At 41.5% G+C, this 23,427-nt stretch overlaps 1 protein-coding gene across 3 annotated transcripts in view; it reads left to right on the top strand.

Moving 5' to 3' along the window:
- The window catches only part of wscd2 (WSC domain containing 2), a 44,079-nt gene that overhangs the window by 4,062 nt on the left and 16,590 nt on the right, over positions 1-23,427 (top strand). For 2 of the 3 annotated variants that reach the window (XM_076890850.1, XM_076890851.1), the window contains exon 2: positions 21,177-22,081. In XM_076890850.1, coding sequence (XP_076746965.1) covers positions 21,694-22,081 — 388 coding nt within the window. In that variant the 5' untranslated portion in view covers positions 21,177-21,693. Of the gene's footprint in view, positions 1-9,936; positions 10,143-21,176; positions 22,082-23,427 lie in introns of those variants that run through there. The other variant, XM_076890852.1, reaches the window with a different exon arrangement.

Raw genomic sequence — 23,427 nt, 5'->3', positions numbered from 1 at the left:
ACAGAAGTCCAATCTGGCAACAGGAGAGGCTTTAAATGGGGGAAAAAATGTAGTTTACTAACTCCGCTTTTAGGAACCGGAGACCAAGACTGTCTGACCGCATGCCTGCGTGCAAGTCTCTGGGTAATGTTCTTGACCTTAACCAAAAAGCTGCCTTTTATAGTCCTAAATGAGTTTTTCCACATAAAAGTTATTTATAGTCCGATTAAGGAAGCTGAGTAATGTGGGAGTTGCGATAACAAGACGTAATTTGTTTACAGTGTCGTTAAAGATATTGGCTACAAAGTATAATTTAATGACAGCAAAACACTGGGATTCTTTGATTAGTTTTATTAGGTCAATAAAGAAGATGTTCCTTCCATGTTCCAGCCCTGTGGTGCTCTCTCAGCATTGGGAACATAACTCCAAGCAGTGTTAGTCAGTCTGTAAAAACACATCCATCAACTTCCAGACTGCACCGTAAAGAATTAGACATGCTTTTGCTTTAAAGAGGATGTCAGAAGATTTTGATAAACCCTGTCCCAACAATACTGCAGCACAGCAGCAGGAGCCCCGGTGTGATAAAGAATCTGAAGGAGTGGAGCCCCCTCCAGGTCTGTCAACTTGTGCAGTCAGTGTCAGCGCTGGCTTCAGATCTCCTTTCAGCATGCTGCTCCCTAATTGGGCCGTCACACTTGCTAGAGAAATTTGTCAGGTTACTGTAAAATGAACTACTTGGGCAAATCAAAATGTGCATCATTTTGTTCCTCCCCAAACCACTCATCTGCCCGTGAAATAACAGGATACTCGGGTTTTTAAATGGATAAACTACTTTCACTCATTTCCTGTTGGGAGTGTGTCATTAAAGGGTAAATACTTGCACTTTTTTTTACCACAGTTGTTTGCTCAGTAATTGCATTTCCTGGGATTTCATCTGAAAGATGTGCATCGGTAACCAAGCTGCGCCTATTTATACACGGCACGCCTAAAGTAGGGGCTTATTATTCTTACACTCAGCCTTACATGTTGTTCCATTAATTTCCAGCAGCAAGCAGGATAAGCGGCTAAGTCTATCCCCTTATCGGCTACTTTTCTGAATCTGGCAGTGAGCAGAGCGCGCACACATGAACTCCTCCTCTGTGCTAATGTTCTCCATCTGTCAGTAATGCTGCTCAGGTTGGATGAGATGTTGGGAGCTATCACACGCAGTGACTGCACCACGCCTGGTCAAGCACGAGCCCATCGCCACGCCATGTCAACCCTCATCACCTCCCCTCTCTCGGTGATGGTGCAGATGTTTCCCAGGTTGCTCGGGGGTGGTAGGATGACTCAGCTCGAGTTTTCACTCGGTGCCTCACCGACTCCCAGTTCAGCCCCTCTCCTCAGTCAACTGGCAACTTAAACGCGATCTGGCTGCACTCAGACTCGGCTCAAAACACATTATTTTCAGTGTCAGGCTCTCGACTCTAGTGGTTCCCGGCCTCTTGAAGAAATTACTTTATGCAGTTATTCTGTGTTATTTCGTTAAGAAAACACTTGCCCTCGTGAATCCACACAAAACATCCTGGAATTGTTCAAGAAGCTCTCCTTTCATACTGTGACACTTCAGCTATTTATCCACAACTTTCAGCTGTTTATTTAGACTTCTCTGCTTGCATGCTAAGTAGTTTGCAGCATATGGGAATTCTGTTGTGTCATCTGAACAATTACTACTTAAATATGCTACAGATCAGGCTCTAATCAGTTCCTGCAGTCTCTTGTTTATTTGTTTTTGACCTAACACAGTATGAATGCATTATCACGTCTATTCTTTTAGAGATATCATCTCCACAACATTTCCCACATGCAGAGCAGTAAATGCAGAAACCATGAGAAGTAACCCAGCCTGGAAATGACTGCTCGAATGTTCAGCACTCTCCTGGATTAACTACAGGGCCTTTTAGAGGGGCTAATCGCTCTCTGTTTATTCCAGACCTTAAAGAATTCATAATCCAAAGTACTCCATGATAAATCTTCGCCTCTGTGCTTTTTGTGTTTGTTTTGTTTTTGCTGTGTTCACAGCTTAGTCCGCAGACTTCAGTGGGTTTATTTCTTCTAATGCACAGTCCCTTAGGGAGGTGGAGATAAAAACCAAAGCTCTTTGCACCACAAGAAGAAGAAGGAAGTGAGTAAATGTGTATTTGGGGCCCAGGTGAACGGAGAATTTAAATAAATGCAACTGCATGTTTGAAATGTGAGAATTTCCTTGGGAAAATTACTGAGCACCTCACTGTCGTCACACAGTTGCTTCATAGACTTCCGTTTCTGTATCTCACATACTCAGTTGTAAACACAGGCAGCTCTCTTCTCTCTTCCTTTACTTTAGAGATGTTGTTCCATGTTGCATCAGAGCAACAGTGAAGCACTACTCTATGTGCACATCATATTTTATTCATACAGGCTGCAGCACTGAGGCACGCTCCTTTCTGCGAGCCCAAAGCAAGCAGCTGTCAGAAATCCCCAGATACTGTAGCCATTTCTACGTCTACCGTAGCATAAGCCATTGGGAAAAACAAGAATCTCTAAGATATACTGGTCAGAGTGAAATTCATGAGACAGCGGGAGAAGATGGGTCTGACGAGCCCCTACCAACCTCATTTTAAATGAACCTGCTTCTGTTTCAACCCTCGAAGCAGAAGGGCTGTGTGCATGGGAGATACCAGCTTCTATCTTTTTTATTAGTCTCAAACAACACTTACATAACAATGCAATAGGAAACCACTGCCCTGAAATGCTCTGTCACTTTCAATAATACACAGTGCATCTTGTTATCAGAACAATACAACCCTGCACCACTGCGTCAGCATTTCTCAAACTTCCAAAGGTGCCATACAAGCGTCCTTTTATTTTTTCCTCTGTTTGTCCAGTATTATCATGCATAACTTGCTTACTTTGAATCTATTTATTTGAAACACATACATCTTTTATCATTATATTTTGGTTTTTTATAAACATTTTTTTCCATATTTTTGTTTGAGGGATATGTGAAGATTCATAATTACAGTATCCACAGGAAGTGGTCTTCTTTTTATTTCCCAGGCCACTCCTTTCCGGCCAAACAGTGTTTGGCATTTTGTCAGTATGCAGCAAAACCAAGATATCTGCAGATTTAAGTCAGATGGATTCTTTTTCAGCTTTACTTAGTTTGGTTTCCATTGTGTTAGTTTCTGTTTCTGTTATTTAGAAACCAGGAGACCTGATTTTGACTTGGTTTGTTTTCAATTTTGCACTTTGTACTTATTTATTTTCTTCATGGTTTTCTAAAGACAAATCCCGTTATTGCATTACATATATTCTTTGGGTTAATGCTGAAGTAAGATGTGAAAACTCAAAGTGGGACAAAGCATCAACAACGCTTTTTCTTGCCAAAAATCAGTTTTGCAAGCATGCAAAACAAATTCCTGCATAATTTATTTTTGGTTCCTTGGAGTTATTTCTCGTGGCTTATACCAGATATGCACCGTAGAAGAATCACCGTATTTTGATTATCGTGAGCAGATTATTGTGAAAGCATTGTTTTGTGACTTACATTAACATTCTTAGCTGAAGCAAAGATTTATAATTGGAAATATAAAAATATGCGTGTTGGGGAGACAGCAGACTCTTAAATCCCTGCTGCCAATTTAGCAAAACGAATAAACCTCAACTCCTGTGAACCTGACCTCAACCTAAATCTTCACATAATTACCAAGTTGTCACCTTAAAATTAAAATAATTTATGTTATGGTAATTTTGTTGCACATCACAATAGTGTGGCACAACACTGCATTACCACACACAGACACAGACATGCACACACAAAGTTTAAGCTTTCTCTTTCTCTTCCTTTTCTTCAAAGGATTTGATTTTCAAAACAAAGCAGAATTTAGAGAAGGCAGATAGTCCTTGTCCTAAATTCTGTTCGATATTCTGCCAAATTACATTAAAGAAAAAGAAACTAATGAAAAGTTCTTAAGTAAAGGAAGTGCATATCTTAACATACTCCTACACAAAACCCACTTAGTTCCCCCCAGTCTTAAAATACGTGTGAATTTGACATGCACATTATCGCTGTGGTTATTATCAGTGTTCAGTCATGGGAATATTGAACTGACGGGACCAACAGCGAGGACATCAGAACATCAGCAACTTATCAACAACACCATCATTTGAATAAAAATAGAACGTAAAAGCAGCGAGGCCTCTAACAATCTTCATATCTAATTGGAAAAGATATGTTGACAGTAGGCCTCTGGTGCTGCTCGACCTTTTGCACGGAGATTTGCGCGATGCTGATGAGGCGCGCGGTTCACTACACATTTTGCGAGGCGTGCTTACAGAGCATCCTATTATATGTACGCGCTTCATGTTCCTCCAATGAATGCATCCAGACCACTGCCCTGCGTAATTGTTCACACCGAACAGCTCATCAAAAACTGCTAAACAGCTTGTGTACAACAGCGCTCCACGACAGATGAGCAGACTGTTGTCATGCTATCCTTTCATTATCTTTTTTGTAAAGTAAAATAAAGTCAGTCGGTACGAGGCTGCTGTTATGTTCAGTGCAGATAAGTTGCTGTTTTGACACTCCACCAGTATGGGTGTCAGTTACTTGAGATTCTGCTGTGGGTTGTTTGTGTAGGTGGTAAATGCAATATAGACTTCTGCAATACTAGCGGCAGGAGAACATTTCTCCAGTGAAGTGAGAAAATAATTTTCAGTCATGATTCAAAACATATGCTTTGGCTGCATAAGCTTCTGCTCTGCTGGGGCGGCGGTCTGTGCAAACACTGTAAATTGAAAACATTGATGTTTTTTTCGTGGTTTATTTCAACATATATAACTACTCAACTGTCACTGCAATCTCATAAGGAACTTAGCTCAAGATGTTTGCTGTTTAACTTTTTAGAATTGCAAAACGGATCATTTCATCCGCTTTCTGGGAAAACGTATGCTTTTATGTAGTGGACTCCAGCTGAGTGCTTACAAAAGATTTTGAGGTACGTTTTGCATTTATTTGCTTCTCCTCCGCCATATATTTCCCAGAAAATGTCACACTTTTTACTTTACTAACTGGCACCTATTTAGGTTCAGATGTCATAGATAAAGTATATTATTAACAAATGCAATATAATGTATTTCTGCAGACACTGCAGATTAGCTTCTACATTAATCAGATGGAAGGGTGAAATGTAGCAAATAACAATGCAATAATATCACATTCATCATATATAATTTGTGTAATGATACTTGGAGAAATAGGAATGAGGGACGTTTTACATGCATTGAAATGTTAGGCAACAGACATGCTGGTGTAGTTTTTGCTCGCGCCGAAGAGAATGAGAATTTTCTTTAAATCTAAAAAGCACATAAAGTGACAGAATGAAGTGGAAAAATACCACATACCCGAGTCTTTTACAGAATCCTGTTGTTTGTTGAGCTTCATGCTGAGACAGCAGCTTGTAGTTTCAAGATTTTATATCTGCTGAAGTCATCCCAGCATGTGGTGCCATGGACAGGATCACCTTTTATAGTCCACACAGCTTGCTGAGTAACCTCTTTAATCATGTTGGGAGTGTTCCAGACATATGTAGTACTCAAACGTCAAAGTCTTAATTTATTTAAAAAAAAAAATCTAATCAATAAATTTGAAATGATTTCTTTAGGTGACAACAGTTTCAGCTGCGTAGGGTTTAGACCACTGTGATTCCTCACAGGAACCAGAAAAGACTTCAGAATACAGGAAGTGAGATTTTGTTAATACCTATGGCGTAAAAACAAAAGTGTCTTCAGAGCGTTTGAAACCCACGTTAATGATTGTTTCGTTTAACGAGTATTTCCTGTCTGCTCTATTGTTCATTGTATTTGCGTAACAATAACAACAGTGTTCCTTTCATTTTCCCCTTGCTGTGGGAGGTGAGAGTGAAGAGCTGCAGAACAACAGTGCTGGAGGATCCAGCTCTTTGCTTAAAGACACTTCAGCAGAGTGGCTGCTCGTTGACATGGGAGCTTGAATGCGTGTCATACAGTGGAGGGTCTGTCTCCCCTCCTGCTGCACCACCAAGCACTCGACTGTTTTTCTGTTCTTACTCTGCCCAGCGGTCCAGAAGGAGCTGTGTGATACACAAGGACAGTTGTGTCAACATCTTCCTCAGGGAATAAGTTAAGCCGTACTCCATGAGTACGAGAGGATGCAGTTCGGATCATTACAAACGAAAGATGCTTCCTTTTGGTGTTTTTAGCACGAAAAGCGGTCAAACCTCTGATCTGCAGTAGTGATTCTGCTAAAAAAAAAAAAATAGAATTATGCATATTTGCACTTGTAAAGGGATAATTCAGCTTTTTTTCCTCATCTGTCAAATCTCTTTCATTTTTTTGTGGTCACTCGTGGGCAATAACATGTAAAAACATCTCCTGGCCAACCCAAGCCGGCACGGAAAACACGATGGCGAGCATATGCTTAGATGCACACGAGCTTAGATAACCACAAGCTTGCGTTGGCAGTTGTTTTATTCTGTCCGCTTGGTGAATGCAAATCCAATAGTCACTGTTCTTCCAGCTCTGTTTTTGGTAGTCCATTTATATGCTATAACTAATTGCTGCCAAAAACATGTGGGACTGAGGATCCAGAGCTCTCATCTCTTCTGAAACCCCGCATTTTATACACCCTCCACTCTTTCTGACCTCCTCCCAATGACTTATGTAGAGGTCTTTTTTTGCGAGGTACAACTAAACTGCTAAGCCGATTCTAAGTAAGTCCCCTTTGTTGTTTCTACATTAAGTGGTCTTTAAATCAGAGATGAGCTCTAGCACTGCCGTTTCACTCAGCAAGAGGGAATAGCAGAAAACCGAATTGTGTTTGATCAACTGTCTTGGCAAAGACGGTGGATTATGTGCATCATGGACGAGTGCAGTGCTAACACTAACACAACATTTTATTTTGATAAATAAGTAACGAAGGCCTCTAAACCTTTTATGTTAGAACTCAGTGGACCACATAAACCCCACTTTGACCTTAAGTGGGCCGAACCAGTAAAACCCACATTTCTGTCAGTGTGTCACATGTTTAATTACATATTTAATCCCATTTAATATAAGACAAAGAAGAATAAAAAATAAAATAAAAAATGGTTATGTAGTAAATGCAGCACAAATAAATAAATTTGTAAAATTACAGAAAAAGTTCTGGCAGCTCATTGCCCAGAAAATCTCCTTTTTTCCCCTTTGTGGGCCCACTTTATTTCTATAATTTCTATGGTAGATAGTGAAAATAACAGGAACTTTCATGCTTTTTAATTGTAATTGTTTAGCAGGAAATGATGCCCTTCATCACATTTTCCAAAGGTTACCAGTGGGCCGGATTGGGGTCTTTGCCAGGCTTATTCTGGTCCCCTGGCCTTGTTTTTCACACTCCTGAGTGATGCTAGTGTTGTTGTCTGGCACTAAGCAGAGAATACAATTTAGCAGATTATTTATGCTCATTTCCCCTCAAAGTATAATTTTCCCAAACAAAAAAGAATTAAAGCTTTGAGCAGAGATGACGTGGTCCTCACTCTTTTATCCATATCGATGGCGCATTTCATGCTTTCAAGTGGAAGTCGGAATCTTGATTAAGGACATCAACAGTATAGCCATGTGTCCTGGAATCTAACTGGCTGTTGCGTAAACTTGTTACTTATCACTAGAGATGGACCGATCCGATATTACGTATCGGTATCGGTCCGATACTGACCTAAATTACTGGATCGGATATCGGAGAAAAATAAAAAATGTAATCCGATCCATTAAATATCACGAAAGCAGCTCACAAAACTTGCAACACACCGTAACTCACCTCAGAACGTTAGCACGTCGGAGCAGTATGCATCACGTGATAGAGCGGCTGTAGCATGCGGGACCTGTCGGTGGTCTGGATAGCATTTGGAGCTTCGCTAGCAACCCGGCATTTCATCTCCGACAAAGTTATCCCGAGAGAAGTAAAGCAAGTGTGTAAGTCCATCTCTGAATGTTTGTAAAGCATTCCTGCGTTAAGCTTACCAAACGATATATGGAGCGACTGCCTCTTCTGGCTGCTACTTCAATCATGAAACTGCTTAATGATCAGCTGATCGGCTTTTCTGTCGCGAGTCCGTGTCTCTAGTTTGCTTTTGGCCCACTTTGCACCAGAAAGAGGAAACCAGCGGCTGAACAACAGCAGCACGTTTAAGCTTGATCAGCTGTTGTTAGAATTTATTTATTATTACTTTCTACTCGAGGATCTTTTTCTATGTAGCTGACGGCTGGTAACTGTGCAGGGGCGGATCTAGCAAAGTTTAGCCAGGGGGGCCGATAGGGCATTAACTGGGAAAAGGGGGCACAAAGACATACTTTTCTTTCTTATTCTCATTTAAAATGTCGAGCTTTTAATAAATAATTATCTTACACCCAAAGTTTTAATTTGATGTAAAATGAATAGAAGTCAATTACTGTATATAGTGACTATTAAGTCTAATATATATACCCTAGTAAGCTATAGTACTTTTTCCTTTGGGAAGGTACCATCTGTGCAGTCTGCAATTTTGTTGAAGAAAGATGTTGAATCTATTTAATATTTCTTGAAAAATAATTGATTTCTGTGCTTTTTTTTTTTTTCACACTGCATCAAATTAAGGTTGATTACGTCGATTAAGCATCATGAGGTGGAGCGTGAGGGGTGGTTCCCTATTTTTTATTTATTTATTTTTGTTGTTGCTGGGAGTTGGAACCCTATTAGTTAGGTTGCTTAATATTTACGCTAAGTACTCTTTAAAATACCAGAATAGGGAGGATGGTGTAGGTCTAAGTTTATTAGATTGATCAGTATTGCTGAACTATGAAATTTTTTTTTTTTTGCATACAGGTATAACAGAATAGCTTTAGTGTAGTTGTTGTTTTAAACTTGAGTATGAACTTATACAAAATGCAGCAAGATATTTAAAAAAAAAACCAGTTTTGTTGATTAAAAAACACTATATCGGATTCATATCGGTATCGGCAGATATCCAAATTTATGATATCGGTATCGGTATCGGACATAAAAAAGTGGTATCGTGCCATCTCTACTTATCACTTCCTGTGCCCACTAGGCGGCATTACTGAGCATTCAGTAGTTACACTGTATGTCTTGCTGTATGTCATGTGTTGATCCCACAGTGGAAATCTAATGTGCAACAAATTTCATTCATGTAGGCCAGAGTATGTGCCGAGGGTGCTGAGATCCTTAAAATATTGAATCCTTATTTGTGATGCGCGTGCAAAACCCGTGAGTTTTCAAACATGTTTAGGCCCTCAAAAAAGTGATTTATTGTCATAAATAATAACAATAAATGGAGCAGATCCAATAAGTGGAGCAGAGCTTCAGCCATGCTAATATGTTTCCCACAAACAATGATGGTAACAGTGGGCACTAAATGAAGAGTACTCAAAAATCCAGCTCACAAATAGTAAACAGCTTCCCATAAATATTAATATGTTTGATAATGAGTGATACCAAATACAGATCAGGCAAATGCACGTTCATGAGTGCTGCAGCACTGCACTTTTCTAAAGTCTAAGCTCTTGCCTTGTTCTCTCTTAATAAATGACTACATTTTCTCTAGTGAATGAGTCTTGTGCTTTTAGATTAATTGTTGACTGTTGAAACTTTCCATTTTTCCACACGACTTTTCCCCTCCTTACCTCCAACACTCCTCCTCCTCCTCCTCTTCTTCCTCCTCACCAACTAAACATTTACTGAAAACCCTCCGCAATCCCCTCCTTAAGCGTATTGAAGCAGAGAGCGCTGAGATTCACAGCAGAGCTGAGCTTTGAGAATTCACTTTTAATTAAAGCAGAGATCCTGTGTGCTTAGAGAAGGTGCGAGAAGAGAAGTGGGGCAAAAAAAACAAAAAACCAAGCTCTTTTCCTTTTTTGAGAAAAAGCTGCAGATACCCTGTAAGGTCCTGAATGAGGAGCTTTGTTAAGGTTGGATAGTGGAAGACATCATTTGATCTCCCATTGACAGCGCCTTCCCGCTGCAGAATAATTACTTCTTTTATGAAGCCATTAAAGAGAACCAATTCAAGTGATTGTTTCTCAAATGCCCGTCTATGTGGCCAACTGGGATCTGGGTGCTGCAGCTAGCGAGGGTGAGTCAGAAAGTCACACAGCAGGCATCTGGGATGTTTATCTCTGTTAGGAGCTTGCTGACACATTAATACCAGAACTGTCATTCGGTTGGCATCAAAAACATTTCCAGCTGTTCTCTCCCGAAATAGAGTCAAACAACTTTTTCTTATTTCATTATTTTCTCCATTCTTTTAAATATACAGAAAATTTTGTGCTAATCCGGATTTTGGCTTTTTGCTCGTTCCTAATTGAACTCTGCTGCTTCGTGTCCGCAGTCACAATAGAGCTATTATTCTATCACTTCCACTTTGCTTTCACTGTATAAGTTGCTTATCACTCTGCTCTGGTGGAAATGTTCATGATCATCAGTGACTCTATTAAAGCTCTGCAGCTTAATGCTACTGTGGGCTAGTCAAAGGAGAGGATTACATTATTTTTAGACCCTTTAATTTACCTCTTCTTTTTCTGAGTAAAAGTCACCACTGAGCTTAATGGACCTGGAGTTTTATCAGGATTACAATGATGCCTTTTCCCTGCCATCCTGGGCTTAATTTTTAAGCTTTTGGGGGGGTTGTTCTTAAAATGTTTTCCTCTCATTGGTGCATTCAGCTCTCTCCAATAACAAATGTAATGCTGTTCATAATTACCACTGGCTTTTGGGGGAGGTTAACTAACCGGGCCAGGTAACAACACGAAGGAATACAGCGACTGCTTGTTTCAACATTGGCAAAGAAAAAGAAATGTCACGTACATGTTGAAATATCAAGCAGACGCTCTTTTCCTGAATTGAATAATTAACTTCTCAGTGTTGTTTTGGGGAAGATGAATAATTGTTGTCGTAGTGTCTCTCCGTAAACTTATGCTGATAAACTAATAATTAAGCAGTTAGATGATTCATAGTGATGCAGTGGTCGGGACTGAGTTTTCTCCAGGGCAGGATGTGATTTGACAAAGGTCGTATTTTACAATTATTATCTCTGATGAGAAAAAAAAGATGTGAGTGTGTGTGTGTCGTGTTTGTTAGCAGGCTTACCGTTTCCTTTCTTTTCTTCAGTGCTAAGATTAGTGCCCCAAATGTTTACGTGCTTGCAGTTGTGGGTTTAAGATGTAGTGATATATATTCTGTACATTCAGGTGGCTAACTCTGATCCAAATCCACAATTTGGTTGGATTATGAATGGAAAAATGGTCAGGAGTTTCACTTTAAAAACTGCTGAAAATGGCACATTTTCACCAATTCTTTTAATACTAGTTAATACTAATGCATCGATTTTTTGCTGGGAATGTGCAGGACAATGTGCAGAAAATGCCTTCATACTTTTATATGTGTCAGAACACCAACAATACCTGTTGAATCAATAAAATTAATTTCACTATAGGACGTAAGCTTTAATGTTTCAGCGTTAGAATAAATATATTAACTCAAAATAAACTTATTTTACGCTTTCTGCAGCATTCCTGTCCTGCCTTCCTTCAACATGGTTGCTGTTATATTTTTTGTAGTCTTCGTAGATTCTTTTTACCATTTAGTAGGCGGCACTCATTTTGTGTGGAAGATGAGTCATATGAGGTGTGAAATACCCCTTTTTAAGCGAGCACACAGAAACAGTTGATAACCACAGATGTGACACTGGTTATTGCCAACTGGATTTTTTTTTAAGCCAGCTAACCCTGAGAAAGCATGGCAGTGTTGAACTTCCGTCGTAATGTACCTCTCTGAATAAACAACATGCAGAAGCACAAGAGAAAGCACAAACCTCCCCCAAGGCAGCTCTCTGTCTGGGCAATATTTACATTTAAAGGACTTGCATTGTATTTTACATGTGTTCATTTTTTTATTTGTTCTCATTGAACTTACTTTAAGAGGTTTGTGGTGCAGTAAAAACAAGTGCACAGTGCAGGATTTTGTTAATTTGTCCTGTTCAAACCCATTTTCATGTACTTGAGATACTGAGTATAATTATTTTTTGTTTATGTGGCTATAGATATACATGTGTAGCCTTCATGTTTGGTAAAGGTTTTTGGTCACGTTTATCTTGTTTTCCAAAGATATTATACTTATTCAGGAACTTTGTACATGTATTCATATATATTATAACAAAATCACAAGAAAGTAACATGATATTTAACATCCTCATGTATGATTCCCTACATGCCTGTGTATTGTCAATACAAACAGTGGCAGTAAGAAACAAAGGCTATCTAAAAAGCTCTGCAGAGCATTATCATCAGTTTGATGTTTTAAATCCATCCATCCATCCTCTTCCGCTTTATCCGGGGCCGAGTCGTGGGCCCTGAAGTTGGAACACACCCTCCGGTCCCCCTTATTAAAAATGGGGACCACCACCCTGGTCTGCCAGTCCACGTGTACTGCTCCTGATCTCCACGCAACATTGTAGAGGCGTGTCAGCCAGGACAGCCCTACAACGTCCAGAGCCTTCAGGAACTTGGGGCGGACCTCATCCACACCAGGGGCTCTCTGGTGCCTCTGTTTAACTGCCTCAGTGACCTCGCCCCCGGAAATTTGCTGGTCATCCCTCTCATTCCCAGCCTCTGCTTCCTCCTCGGAAGACGTGTCAGTGGGATTAAGGAAGTCCTCGAAGTATTCCTTCCACTGCTCGACAGTTTTCTCAGTCGAAGTGAGCAGCGCTCCGCCAGCACTATACACAGTGCAGGTAGAGCACCGCTTTCCTCTCCTGAGACGCCTGACGGTTTGCCAGAATCTCTTCGAGGCAGTCCAAAAGTCTTTTTCCATGGCCTGTCCGAACTCCTACCACACCCGAGTTTTTGCTTCTGCCCGAGCCGCATTCCACTTGGCCTGTCAGTACCTGTCAGCTCTTTCCGAAGTCCCACAGGCTAACCAAGCCCGATAAGCCCCCCTCACCTCTGGTGTCCACCATTTGGTTCGGGGTTACCACCACAACAGGCACCAACCATCTTGCAGCCGCAGCTCAATACAGCAGCGTCACACACCATTACTACGCGTTTAGGTGCACCGGGTCTGTCCAGCATCCTCCCCCGCCACCTGATCCAACTCACAACCAGGTGGTGATCAGTTGACAGCTCAGCCCCTCTCTTTACCCGAGTGTCCAGAACATATGGTCGCACATCTGGTGATATGATTACAAAATCGATCATCGACCTGCGGCCTAGAGCGTCCTGGTGCCACGTGCACTTATGGACACTCTTATGTTCGAACAAGGTGTTTGTTATGGCCAAACTGTGATTTGCACAGAAGTCCAATAACAAAACACCGCTCAGGTTCAGATCAGGGAGGCCGTTCCTCCTAATTACGCCCCTCCAGGTCTTGCTGTCGTTACCCACGTGAGCATTGAAGTCTCCCAGCAGGACAACAGAGTCTCCAGGTGGAGCACCTTCCAGCACCCCACCCAGGGACTCTAAGAAGGCTGGGTACTCTGAACTGCCACTCGGCGCATAAGCGCAGGTGACAGTTCAGAGTACCCACCAGAGAGGTGACATTCCATGTCACAATTGCCAGTCTTGGTAGCCGGGAATCAGTCCGCCAGGGCCTCCACTCCTGGCCGCCGCCCGGCACACAATGCACCCGAACCCCTACGGCACCTCCTGCGGGTGGTGGGCCTGCGGGAGGATGGGCCCATGTCCCCTTTTCTGGCTGTGCCCGGCCGGGCCCCATGGACCAAGGCCCAAGACGCTCGCCCTCGGGCCTTGGGCCCAAGACGCTCGCCCTCGGGCCTTGGGCCTGGCTCCAGGGCGGGGCATAAGGGTCTTCTGAATCACTGTTTGTCTGGTCCCTCACCCAGGACCTATTTGCCATGGGAGACCCTACCAAGGGGCAAAAGCCCCCAGACAACATAGCCCCTGGGATCCCTGGGACACACAAACCCCTCCACCACGATAAGGTAGCGCTTCACGGAGTTTTAAATCCTATATGGTGCTATTCCATATGTTGACAATATTTGTAAATATTTGACAAATAAATCATTGAGTTGACCTTGAACTTTGGTGGATGAAAGCCAAATATTTGTGGATTATTAATCTGCTATCATCATTTATTTACACACATGCTGATTATGTCAGCCTGAAATATGCTCTCAATAATAAAAATGGTAGTGCTGGTCCTCTTGTAAACTTTGTATCCTCTTAAAACTTGGCTAACATATGCGTCGTGTCATCATTATTTCTGTCACGTAAACCTCTGCTGAACCTTACGGTCTGTGTTTACATTCATACACTGATCGGCTGCACATCATGGAACTTCTATAACTCAGAGCTTCAGAGCTTTTATCACAATGTTTAAGTTACATGTTACAGCGTGTCCGAAGGTTTGTTGCTCAAACCTAAAATGAAGTTAAACAGATAATTCTGAAAAAGTCTAAACACACGAAATCTAACAGCTTACATTATTCGCTTTTAAGCACGCCATCATCCCAAGTCAGTTTTAACACACTTTTAATCACACGTACTCAAATTCTGTCATACTTTTATCAGATAGTTCACATTTTTAAAAATATCCAGACATACAGAGGTTCTAGACAGACGAGCCAATAATAAACAGCATGCATTACAAGGCAGCGCTGATAGTGGAGCATTATATTTAGAAACTTTATCACAGGATATGTTAAGTGATACTTTGAGGTGTCAGGAGCCTGCTGGATGTGATGGTTCCTAGTTATGTTGTTGGATTTGGGAGAAAGTTTAAAATTGAACCATTCGTAATAAAATGTTTGTGAGCAGAGTGCTTTACTTCATGGGATTTGTCGCCGTGCGGTGATTCTTGCATCTTTGCTGATGAGTTTCCTTGTGAGTGGCCACCACTAATGAAGTGTATTGGGCATTAAGCCAATCACTAATGTGAACACACAGTGAGATAAACACAGTTTTAATTAAAATGGCTTACAACAAGATGGGAAGCCAAAACTGTAGCACATACCACAGCAGCTTTTGCCAAACGCTAAAGGAAGAAAACTGCTTTGGCAGTATAATCCTGTTGTTACTCGACACAGTCATGTTCACACTCCAGTTTTCAGGGGTCATGCGCTCCTAAGAGTTGCCATCTGTGCTGAGCGAGCCACTTGAATCTCTTCTGCAGATCAGCAAAACTTTGGCAGTGGTTTATTTGAGCTTTCTCAGTTTTTACATGAGATGGATCTTTTTCTAGACTGCAGATGTCTTCCATAAAGTTTTCATTGAAAAACACCTAAAACCAATGTTGAAATAAACACATTTACACACTTTATGCTAAAGAGGAGCTCTCAATAACTCCTCTGCTTTGACATTTCATTCAGACCTGCAATAAGGCAACTTTGCAGCCGGATGAATGAGGAATCTGCGTGTAAAAACAAACATGCTTAGTAATGTCACCGGGGGAGGAATGCGATCTTTAGTTTGATGTGATTTGACAGTCATAGCTAATGTGCACTGGCAGGCCAAACACACCAGGAGAGCGGAAGGACGGGCCCCAGGGTGAGGGGAGGGTCAGGGCTGCTGCCGCTATCATTGTTAACCCCCTCTGCTGCTAAAGGAAAGAAGACGTCCCACAGAACGGCTCTTTTACAGGATGGGACTCGAAGTTGTACAAACAGGGACAAAGAGGGCATTAGAAGAAACCTCAAATGATTTCCCCTCCCAGTAATGCTGGCACCAGAGTCCTGATAACCTTTTCTTCCTGCCACTGTTGATATTGCTAGTTTCCATCACAGCAGTGTGTGTTTCCCTCGTGTGCAAACGCATTGTTAATGACTGTCCTTGCTTTTTATTTCCCCCCACTGCGGACTAAACACAACCTCGCTTTACCAAACACTTGTTTTCCGGTATTTTTCCCATTTAAAAACTGTGGGAGGATATCATAGCTGATTCCGTACAGCTGATTTGCACTTCACGAACTGGTGAAAAGAACGAAAGCAAAGAAAATTGGCGACCTGGAAAGGATCTGCAGAGTCATGTAACATAACTGGATGTTTTTTCTGCCTCTGTCATGACTAAGTATAACACGTCTAAAAACCAAATCTACTAAAGATCACATCTTGTTGGGTGTGAAATAACTTTTCTCTTCCTGTCCTGAATCAGAACCGTTATGCAAAATCAAGTATTGCATAACCACTCTAATAGAGCCTTTTTCCTGCTGGTGTCATCTCTGTCGCAGCATGGTTGTTTTTACGAGTCTTTAACTGCATAAAGTATTCTAACAATGTGGAGAGGCGGTTGCTCAGCTTATGGTCAGTTTAGCATGTGGGCGGTGTTTTGTTTATAGCTGTGAATGTGCATTTATTCAGTACATTTTACAGCAATAAAGTGTTTATGGACAATATTTGAATCTTTCATTGGGAACATGAAAATTGATGCTGAGCTGAGAGGATGAAAAGACTCTCAAACCCGATCTGTGCACTTCAGGTGATCAGCATCAACATTTAACAACCTGCAAACAAAGGCAGAGTAGAGCACAGATATTTTATTGCTGATTTCTTCCCATCGCTCCTTGTTTGAAGCCACCACTTGTCCGTGCTAGTTGACAGTTGTCTGTTTCTTGACTGTAGAGGTGAAACACTCATTCCTCTCCTTGCCCAACGAGTCCCATAGGAAGAATATTTATGGATTGACTTGTGGCGGCGTTTGCCTGCACCAAAAGCAAAGCTGGCCGTCCGCCTGCTTGCCAAAGATTAACTTTGACGTTTCCGTCCTGAAATCCTCTCTGATTAAATATTTGCTGGCTCATTTAATATGAATGTGAATTAATGGTCAGTCAGTGAGTTTGTGCCCACTCCACTGGAGTAATATCGGTGATCTGGCAAAAAAAAAAGACCTCCACAGCTCCTCCTGTCTCTTTTCTGTCTGCATTTCCTTTTTCTTCGTGTGTCTGTTTTATTCAATTCTGTTCTCCTATTTTCTCCCAGAAGAAAGGATGCGATTAACCAGAGGTGTGGACTCGAGTCACATGACTTGGACTCGAGTCAGACTCGAGTCATTAATTTTATGACTTTAGACTTGACTTGAAAAAATGTTCTAAGACTTGTGACTTGACTTGGACTTTTACACCAATGACTTGGGACTTGAATTGGACTTGAACCGGTTTACTTGAAAAGACTTGATATTTTACCCCAAATATAAAATTTAGCATGCATATTATATAGAGATTGAAAATGTGACGTCATTCACGGGTAGAACCGCAAAGGATTCTGGGAACTCGTGGCAAGCGGTACTAGCGCACGCAGGCTTTCAATTAAAATCAGTTATACAGCGATAAAAAGAAACACAAAAATGTCAAGAAGCTGTTGTATTATTAACTGCAATAGCCGGTCGCATGACAGCCACGGGAAGCCGACGGGTAAAGAGATCGGTTGTTATCGGATTACGTCGTTGAAGAGAAATTGTTCATGTTTCCGAAGTAACAAAGAGGCGACTGGATTGCAGCCATTCAAAGATCAAATATAACGTCCCAGAACACTCCAGCTCACATGTTAGTCTGCTCCAAGCATTTACACGAAGGTCAGTGTTTTGTAGTAGTTAATACGTCATTTTCATAACATAATTGGTGATATAGGTTACAAGCAAGTCTGGCGCTGAACAGAAATTGTCGCGCTATGCTCCTTTATTTATTGTGCATAAATAGTGAATTGTCCTGACACAATATTGCGTTTCGCTTCTGTTATTATGGTACATTGACAAAAATATATACTTTTATTCACAGGATAAAACAGGTTTTTTGTATCACTAATTGCCCAGTACGATTACAGCATCCAATATTATTGTCACTGCTACATTTCTGTGATGGGTACCAGAAATTATTTCCACTACTAATTAATTACCGTTGAGCTCAAAGGTCCTATTAATAAACGGTTAAGGAATGTATATTTATGACGACAATTTGTGAGACTGGTAAACTTATGATACGTACGATGGTCTTTCGTTCTACACGGTGCATTTCAAGGTCCTGTACCCATCCGTCGGTAAACTGTACCTGGGCTTGTTGCAGTGACCTGAAGTTACTAAACTTCATGAGTGTGTGCACTCACTCCAAGAACCGTATGATTATAAATATGCATATAAATATGCTACAATGAGATAGCTGACTTCATCTAACTAGCAAATGTTGTCCAGGCTACGTTGGTGATACAGTTTTTTTTAATGTGTATGATATTTTTGTCATGCGATTTTAAAGCTGGTCCTACAACCACATCCAAGAATAACATGCAGCTTATCTCAGAACTGTCGGTGAAAATTATTCTTGGAGCTAGGTTTAATTGAGCTGCATTTTAAAGAGGTGCAATTTCACAATTTGTGTATATTTTCTAAGTTCACTATTTTGTCATGTGTTGAGAAAAACACAGATTTAAAAATTACATGGTCTAATATTTACATTTAGCATATAACTGCAACATTATTTTTTCGTTGTTTTTTTTTTTTAAAGACTCGAAAGGACTTGAAATTCAAAGTTTCAGACTTGTGACTTGACTCGGACTTTTACACCAGTGACTTGAGACTCGACTCTGACTTGCCTGACATTACTTGAGACTTGACTTGAGACTTGAGGATAAAGACTTGAGACTTACTTGAGACTTGCAAAACAATGACTTGGTCCCACCTCTGCGATTAACTAAGCTGCAAAGTACGGTGGGATCATACTTGGGGTCAGGGAGGTTAGCCAGTGTTATTTGGTCAGTCAGACCTTCACTTTTGTCTGAAATATCTCAGCAAATATTTATAATCTGACTCATTTTGTAAAGATTTTGCATCTAAATAGTGATCCTCTGACTTTTCCTGTGAAAAATTGAATATTTTACCATAAAAAAATCCACACAGACATATATTATATTAACATTAACTTGTGCTGGAACTGGCAGAGTTAGAGGCACAGTAAAGTGTGTACTTGCCTGTTTTTTAAACATGGGACTCATGTACCTGCAGCATGCAACCACACTTTTGTTACTGCAAATTAACCACAAGTAGAGCTCAGTTTCACTTTGGTAACTGGGGAGGGGGGACCATGAATTATTAACAGCAGTAATTATCCTTTGTGTGTGGTCCTGTCGTGTTCATGAGAGGGAGAGTGATTAGATGTCACACGTGTCCGTTTGATCTCATAAATCCATTTATTATACGATTCAGTAGAGAACGCTGATTTTAAGCTGTGGCAAATGTAACAGCCCCACTCAAAACCCCCGTGGCCTTCAAGCAGCCTGATCTCAGGAAGGACCGGTGCAAATTATTAGACTTGTGTTTTTGTCTTCGGTGAGGTAGGGGTCGTAAGCATGATGTAATACGCAGTTTGATTTTCAACCGCATAACCCTGGCTTCGACATGATTCAGCGTCTCCTGGGCAAACAGTTTTCGGTTTGAAACAAACACCAGCTTGTTTAGCAGTCGCTGAGTCGTCCAGGAATATCTTTTCTCCATCGACCGGGAGCGAAACACTGACGCAGGAATGATAAATTATTGTGGCTACAATGTGGAGTTGGAGTGCAGGAGTCACTTTTCAACAGTGTTTATACAGCTGTTGAGGAATTATCTTACTGTGTAACTGCGTTATTGTGGAAAAGAGGTTGTTTCATGGGAATGAAAGGATGACATTTCAGGCACGTTTAAAGGAAGAGTTTATTATCGTACTTGTTTTCTTAGGGGATGGAAAAATTAACAGGCAGAAGCAGGCGTTTTTGTTTGTGTACAGATCAAACAATAAAGATGTTAATTAGGTTACAGACAAAGGAAATTAATGCATTTCCCCCAAATGTCAAACAGTTACTTAAATCTCTTGTGAATTTGTTTGTTCATACTCAGCGACTTGGCGCCATCAGAGATTTACTTCTAAGATGTTATTTTTCGGACATTTTTTGAAGCTCCATTGTTTGTTTTTGTGTCCTCGTAAAGCTGACGTGAACATGGCTGCAACATCTCAGAACGTCTCGTGTTTTTATCTGTGGAAGAGAGATCTGATCCTAAAAATGAACAAAATACACAATAATCAAGATGCGGAGAGACATCGGTAATGGAAGCCATCCTTACATCCAGGCAAAGTTTTGAGAGACGTCAAACAGGATGAGGGCCGTCTTTGTGTCAGGCTGAAGCACATGAATGTAATCTTTTTCTCCTTGAGGGTCCCAGAGTCTTCATAGACTACCGAGGGGAAAAGAAGAAGGGGAAGTGGGGGGGACTGCGGTGCCATTTAGGTTTCAGGTGACAAGTCTTCTGCAGATTTGTCCTGAGGCAGACAGACAGAAAAGTCACATGGGTGAGTGTCCCCTCAAATGTTCTGGAAAATTCCCTGACCTTGAGGAGTGTTGCGTTACACCATCCGACTGTAGCCTCTGGGGCTCGTCCCAGAACAGAGACTCCTTTGAGAGAATCTGCAGAGAGTTTGGAAAGTCGGGATACAGTCATCCCGAAACACACACAACCAAAATGGAGCAATCAGTAAATCTTGAACAGAATCATGAAAGCATGTGTTTTATGGATGACCACCCTTAATCTTCCAGATTTTTAACCTCTGCATTCTTTAAAAGATGCTTTTTGCTCTTTTTCTGTCATCTACACAAATGTCTTTAATTCCCACAAACTCCCACAGACAATAGATCTTAAAGAAAATGCTGCGGGGTAGAGCTTTGTTTTATTTTTTCCTGTCCTTTCTGCTTAGCTTAATTTATTAAAGATAATAAAGCACTCTGAGGCTTGTAGAGTTAATTTTTTATGACTGTTTGGCGCAACGGTTAAAAACAGAGTCGTTTCCAAGATACTTAATTGCTTTGAATCCTGTTATTTAATTTTCTGTGCTTGTCTTTGTTCCATCTGGTATTTCTGTTTGCTGTGAGTTTGACAGAAGAATGAAGATCGCTTGCATTGCATAACAAAGTTGAACTGCATGGACCAACAGTATTGTAAAGGAAATGCTTCAGTGTTCGGCTTCTGTGTCTTTTCTCGGATTGATTTGTAGCTTTTCAAGACGTTTTAGATCTGCCTTCTTTATCCTTTTGTAACCTGCACATGTTTTTTCTTCCACTCCACATGTGATGAAACTGACTCAGGTGTATGTTTATTCTCCCTGTGTGTGTGTGTGTGTGTGTGTGTGTGTGTCTTCACTGCAGATGGTGAGGCACGCCCTTTCTCTCCTGGATCATCTCAGTGAATAGCTGGCCGCACAGAGCTGAAAGGATCTCAGCTCAGCTGATAAATAAAACCCTCTTCCCTCCGCACAGTGTGGGAGAAAGTGCCACTGCGGTGCTGGTGTGGCATCTTTGTAGGCTGATAACTGAAGTGAAAGCAGCGTTTGAGCGATCATCTTTCACCTGGAGCCACTCACCTTTCAGGACGTGGCCCCAGAGCCGGCTGTCAGGGCAGGTCTGTCAGTGGGAGCAGAAAGAGATTCTCACAACCGGCAGAGCAGCACAGATGCAAGCAGCCTTCCTTACAAGACTGGAGATTTATCCACAAGGGAAAAGACATGTTATTTTTTGGGTGACCTTCATGCAGGTCTAAGACTTTTTCATTGACTTTTATCTTTGCTTTAGCTGGTGCCCAGTGGGGCTGTGTGTGGTGTTGACTCTTCATCTTTATGATTTTTCATCACTGGGCGAGTGTGTCTGAGTGGCTGGGAGAGCCAGCATGGCCAAGCCTCTGCTGAAGATACAGCGCTACTTCCGCAGGAAACCTGTGCGATTCTTCTCCCTCATCCTCCTCTACCTGACCGCCGGGAGCCTCGTTTTTTTGCACGCTGGCTTCGTCGGGGACAACGGTCCCGGAGCCCGAGGAGGCCGAGACTCTCTTATAGCTTCGGAGATGGGCAGCTGGGCTTCATCGGACACTCGGGGACTTGGCCTCATGAGTAGGGTGTTTAAGGAAAAACGGAGAAGTGGACGGAGGTTCGGTCCCCCTTGGATGAAGAAAACTAGACAGGAGGGCCTTGGGATGGTGGGCAGGGGGCGAGACTACACCAGCAACTGGAACCGCGCGCTGAAAGGACGCAATGCCAAAGACCTGGATGATGGAAGAGGTGGGTGAAAACCGCTGTTGCAGTTGTGCACTTTTTTTTAGCTGGGGAGTTTTCCAAATAAACCATCTGAGCCACAACCTTTAGTTTCTTTTACATCTCAAAGCAAGTTAGCAAATGTCTCTTTTAAGCAGTTTTAAACAATATGGTTCAGTGGTTAGTCCTGTCCAGGGTGAACGCCGAGTCATGCATTATGTCAGCTGGGAGAGGCTCCATTTGTCATATATGGTACGCTGTTATCGCACTTTTCATTTAACTGCTTCATTTTTAACTCTTTTCAATATGTTGCATGAGAAAAATGCTAAATTGGCAACATAGCAGCAGCAGTGGTGCAAATGCTGAACTTTTTATTGCAGGCCCATTCATAATGGAAGCTCACTGGCATACTCACAAGCTGCTTTTGTCCCACTTTGTGCTAAAATGAAAGAGATCCCAAAAATTACAAACTGCTGCATCTTAATGACTCGACGCTACTAGCTGTAATTGGTCATGTGGGAGATCTCCTCAGAGTGGAGTGAGATGATAATTATAATTATGTCTTTTCTCCGGAATAAATCCTTTAAGGATCTCCCCGTCTCTGTGCTTCAGCTGTAGCTCCTTCACATGTTCTGCACATGCTCACATTTTGACTGATATGACAACAACCAGACGATTAGACGATTGTGGGATTAACCCCTTTATCTGGCTCATGTGCACAATCCCGTCTTAAAAGGTTTACATGTAAACTCAGTGCCAGCTTATTAAATCATAATGTGTTATGGAAACACTGGTGTAAGGCTGGGATGTGTCTACCTGCAGCTGACATCTCTGAGCTTGAACAGGACAAAGATCTTTTAAAATGAAACATGGACAAATTTGCTCCTGGCTCTGTTTTCTCTTCCTCCTCTCTGATTTTCGTATCGTGTCTATCACTTTCTTTGCTCTCGGATGAAGCACAAACATTTGAAAACGAAGTCAACAGTTCACATTTCTGCCATATGCATTTATTAAGTAAAAAACGACCCCTGTGTTGCTCCTATCTTCATGGCGAAACACAAGAGAAAACTATAAACTAGTTAAGTCCTTAAGAAAAAAGTAGTAACACCATTTTTTCCCCTCTTATGTTAACATGTAACATTTTACCCACAGTCGTTAGATAAGTGCAAGAAACTCAAAGAGCAACAGCGCCACGGAGGAAGAATACAAAACAGCATGAGTTCGAAACACTCGGGTGCCACTACTGAAAGCTAGAAACATTTTGCTCATCAATGGGAGTCCAGACACAGAAATATCACAATTTCACTGGTGAAATGTGAAGAGGCTTTACTCTCTCTGTGGCATGTTTTCAGCATCCGTGCCTCAATTACACT

The sequence above is a fragment of the Maylandia zebra genome, linkage group LG12, assembly GCF_041146795.1.
Source record: "Maylandia zebra isolate NMK-2024a linkage group LG12, Mzebra_GT3a, whole genome shotgun sequence".
Taxonomy (NCBI): domain Eukaryota; kingdom Metazoa; phylum Chordata; class Actinopteri; order Cichliformes; family Cichlidae; genus Maylandia; species Maylandia zebra.
The sequence above is the reverse complement of the archived record's forward strand: the minus strand, read 5'-3'. Positions and strand labels throughout refer to the sequence as shown.